The sequence below is a fragment of the Panicum virgatum genome, chromosome 4K, assembly GCF_016808335.1.
Source record: "Panicum virgatum strain AP13 chromosome 4K, P.virgatum_v5, whole genome shotgun sequence".
NCBI lineage: Eukaryota > Viridiplantae > Streptophyta > Magnoliopsida > Poales > Poaceae > Panicum > Panicum virgatum.
This window is the reverse complement of record NC_053139.1, coordinates 34,566,372-34,571,136: the sequence shown is the minus strand read 5'-3', so window position 1 is coordinate 34,571,136 and position 4,765 is coordinate 34,566,372. Positions and strand designations below refer to the sequence as shown.

At 48.5% G+C, this 4,765-nt stretch overlaps 1 protein-coding gene across 1 annotated transcript; it reads right to left on the bottom strand.

Annotated features, from left to right (window-relative positions):
- Positions 1-3,409: 3,409 nt before the first annotated feature.
- LOC120702163 (spidroin-1-like) lies at positions 3,410-4,012 on the bottom strand. The gene has a single exon (XM_039985911.1). The coding sequence runs from the start codon at positions 4,010-4,012 to the stop codon at positions 3,410-3,412; it is 603 nt and encodes a 200-aa protein (XP_039841845.1).
- Between the last annotated feature and the right edge of the window lie 753 nt (positions 4,013-4,765).

Below are 4,765 nucleotides of genomic sequence, written 5' to 3'. Positions count from 1 at the left end.
TAGCTAGTTGACTCAGCCTTGTTGCGGACGCCCTTATTGTGAGGGCGAGAGGTGCTGATCGAATTTCAGGGCGTGATTGCAGGAGTAATTGTCAAGAGGCTCGTGGATCATGCGCTGAATATACAAAACTTGAGTACGTGATCGCTGCGTGCTCTTTCCAACTAATATTTAGCTTTTTACTTGTAGGGTTGAGTCACACACCTGCTACATTGTTTTGCTAGTCAGGCGGTTGTTGCTTCCTACTTACTCTTCTACTACTTGCCGATCGATCGCCTTGCCACATTGGTTCGGGCTGCTACGATTGTGATTAGGCAAAAGTTTCTAGCTAGATTCATGTATACGGTGAAAAATACCAAGCAATGCTTAACATGGAGTAACATCTTTTTGACAGTTAAGAAGCCTGAAACACATAATATTATGAATTTCAGGGTGTGTTTGACAGTGTTTAGAAACGCTCAAAATCCTGCCGAAAATTTAGCAGTTCATTCATGAAGCCAAGGCCGTCTTGTCTTTGTCCAGATGAGCCGTGGAAAAAAGCAGATCTTGCTTGATCTGTGATTAAGCCGGCCGCTTTTTGTTTCTTTCTCGCAGGATAGATACGACCTGCAGCCCTGCAGGTGCCATGCATACTGGGATACTGTCATGCATGTGCAGAGATCTTCCTCATCTTGTTTCCCGTTAGAGATTCGGTGCAACCAGTCATCTGACGCACGCGTTTCTTTATTTTTTCCTTGTCGGTATATGCCAACAGTATTACATTTCTTGCATGGTTTGTTTTTTTATTGTTTTTGAAGGAATGTGAGGTTCTCATGGTGTCCTTTTTGTTGATTTTATTCCTTTTGAATTCAAAGTTGGATTTGTATCTCTTTTTTTAATATACAAAAACCCCAGCCTTCAACATTTACATGGGAATGTCTACAGCCAAATAAACATTACAGAGTTATTAGACTCAAAACCTCAAATGAGAGATTTCATACAAATTTATACTATAAAAGTTGAAAGAACTGAAACTCTTTCTTACCAAAATTAAACCAAACATTACTCCTCACCGGTCCCACTTGTTAGGTCCAGAGGTCTGACGAAAAGGGGTGGAGACTCATTTTTCTACCAAAATTCTAATATTTTTTTACACCAAACACTTTCATCTACCGACCCATGTACCCCCTCATGACTTTCTATTTATTTGTACACGAGGCGTACATGATTTTTTGGTAACACTATGCCACCGTGGGAAACACCAGACTTATTACTTTTTTCACACACTTTACTTTCCTTTGCATATGCATTTATCCATAATCGTGTCATTTTTTGTTCTAGAAAAATAATAATTGACACCATTGTTTTATGGAAGAAAAGAAAGAAGTGTATTATTTTTGAAAAGAAAATAAATGATATCATTGCTTGATGAAAGAAAAATTAAATATGTGTCTGTGGTTCATACATCTCCACTGGTAAGAAAGAAATATATAAAATAAAAAATACCTAGAAGACTAAGCTTCGATCTTCTTCTTTGTTCCCGTTTAAATCTTATAATATATTCACACAGCACTAATCCATCACATCTCTCGTCTACTTAAAAAATTGAGTTCGGATAATCAGCTGCCCGCTTAAATCTTTGCGCGTGGGTGTGAGGATATGTTTACCTCACCCTCAGGAAGAGAGTGGCACCTCGATGTGTCACCACCAATGTAATGCTGGGCAAGAACTCCCTCAAATTGTTTCCCATATTTACCTAATGACACCATGGGAGGAGGAACCGACACAAGAAGCGTCGCAATGCCAGTCGGTGTGAAGCCGGGCTAGCATTTCTCCCTACCCTCTCCTGAGCTGCCTCTGGGGCGTGGCTACACCCATCAGGAGTGCTACCCCAATGGCCTGCCTCCAAGGCCTAGTCCCCACTAGCGAGCTGAAGTTGCCAACCCCCATCCCGCCATCATGCCGACCTTAGACGTCCCCTCTAGCCGGAACACCATTGTTGCCTATCGGGCCACGTGGCCACCCTGGCAGGGGTTGGGAGGGAGTGGCGATGGCCGTTCAACATCAGGAAGGGCCACAAGCTGGTTTGGTTAACCAGCCCCCAACACTGCACACAGCTGGGAACAGCAGATCCGGCTACCAGAAGCGCGGATCCGACCGTCCCCACGCAAATCAAGGCAACGGCCATGGCCTCCTGCCAAGCAAGAAAAGCGGATGGGAAAGAAGGGAGGGAAATGAGGAGACAAAAAAGGAATGAGTGGGATGGCCCCGTCCCCATCCTCCTTGCTGCTCGCCGGGCTTTTAAAAAGACTTTGATGTCGCCTAGAGGGAGGTGAATAGATATTTCTGGAAATTCAAAACTTAAAGTAGCTGTCAGCAAGCTAACCGGTCTGACTAGTCAAGTAAACCGGTCAGACCGGTCCATCAATTAGAATCGGCAGACAAACTTACTAACTGGTCAGACCAGTTAGAGTGACTGGTCGGACCGGCCCATAGAAGTACGAGTTGTTACCCTCCTTGTGTTCTAGCACAAACAAGATTTGTGTAGTGCCTCTCTGGATGATTTCAAGTGTATTTAAATGATCTCTATACACAAAAAAGGTACACCTGAATAGATCGAAGCGGAAGCACAAATAAAAGCTAGAGCAACAAGTAGTGAGGAAAACCACAAGGAGACACGTGGATTTGTTCAATCGAAGTTCAGATTTATCAACGTGAATCCTAGTCTCCATTGACGAACTCTTTACGTACGTGAGTCTATTCCACCTCACTTCCACCGAGTTGGGTCTTCTTCCAACCACTTCCTCACTTCACTATGTTTATCCTTTCTATCAAGAGGGCAAGATTATAGCCCGTACAAACTTGTCGCTGCTCACCACACGTTGATATATGGTCCAACGTGTTATCTGTTAATCACTAATGTTAGACTGTCTAGCCTAGCAATCATCTGAGGCCGATCGCTCGATTACTCCATCTGCCGCTCCCTCTTTCCCTCTTTGTTGCAGCACAATCTCTAGCTAGAGCTTTGTCGTTGCCCTGCATAACCATGTCCACCTGAGGCCCACCTTTCAGCAACTAAGAGGGAGCCGAGGAGTTTGAAGGAGGCGGGCCGGGAGTGTTTTAAAAATTCCTATTGGTTGCAGCCTTGAACTTGGCGCGCTCTGAGCCCTGGTAGCTGCGTTGGACGATACGTGTTGCGTGAAGTCACCCTGGGCACGAAAAACCGAAAACCGAACCGAAAAAAACCGAGAACCGGAGCCGAGTCGAACCGAAATCGAGAATTTCGGTTCCATTTCGGTTCTTGGTTCTCAGGAACCGAAGTGATCGGTTCGGTTTTGGTTTTTTTGGCTGTTAACTGAGGAACCGGACATTCAGCCCATGAAGGCTAACCTGACCCAAGGCCCACCCAACCAAATATCCAAATTCCAAAACCCTAAGTCCCGAGACCACCACCCCACCCCAGCCGCCGCCCCCAGTCGGACTCGACGCCCACCCGCCCAGCGCCAACCCCTCCCCCCATAGACCCAGACTCGGCGGGCAACGGCGACCCCCAAAGCGGAGACGGCGAGACCCTGATGCGGCGGTGGCGACCCTCCCCGCCCTCCCCGGCCACCGCCTTGCCCTCCTCGGCTGCCGCCGGGGTCCCTCCCCGGCCCCAGCCGCGGCCCCTCCGCGTCCCCGGCCTCCTCTTCACCCACCCCAGCCGGTGGCCGCCGTCGCAGCCCCTCCCCGTCCCCGGCAGGCGGCAGCCGCTACAGCCGCTCCGGCGCTCCCCAACCCCCGCCGCGGCCCCGCCTTCCCCGGCGGCCTCAAGCGGCATTCCAGCGGCGGCGGTCCTCGACAAGCCAGCACACGGCTGCGGCAGTCCTCGGCAGTCGACCGGCAGCGGCGCGGCCGTCCCCGCGCCCGCAGGCACGCCACTGCTGGCGGCGCGGCCGTCCTCGTGCCTGCAGGCAAGCCGCCGCCGGCGCGCGGCAGCGCCGGTCCCTGGCATGCCAAAGATTTTTTTTCCCTTCTCAACGAAGTTCGGTTCCATCGGTTATAACTAGAACCGAACCCGAAATTTCTCGGTTCTTAGTTCTGAAAAGAACCGAACGGTTCCTGTTTTTGAGGAACCGAATTTCTTCAAGAACCGAAGGACCGAACTTATCGGTTCAGTTAGAACCGAACGCCCAGCCCGAGCGTAAAGCACGGGAGAGCTCCAAAGAGCCTTTAAGAAACCTGATATAGTAGCTACAAAATGGTCATTTTCCTACAAGAACAAAATAAAATGAAGCACGGCAAATATACTGCACCAACAAGGAAGGCGCCATTAATGAAGACTGGCATTGAGACCGAGCGGTAGCTAGGATGGCAAAGGCTCGCGCTGCGCAGCCAGCCCACCCATGCTCGAACCCAAGTTCAGCATGCTGGTGCTCGTCTAAAGCATGTGTACGGGCGAGACGGGAGTTTATGGGTTTTTTCGACATGTGTGAGAATATATTTTTTAGTACAATGACGTAGGGGCGGTCTTGTCCCGCTTAGAGTTTTTTTAATGAAGACTAGCATTTGAAGCTTTCTCTTCTGGGCGATCTGCAGTAATCTTTTTTCTTATTCTCTCTCGTCCCAAACGGGACCATATATAAACGGTTGGTTGGTATATCATGATTTTTTTTTCTTTCACTTCCTCTACCTGGCTGACAAGTAGAAGAACTTGGCAAGTTACTCTTGTTCTACCGCATTTGTTTTCCGTAAAAAAGACAACACGATAAGAACAAGGTACCAAAAGGCAACACGGTTAAATCATTGA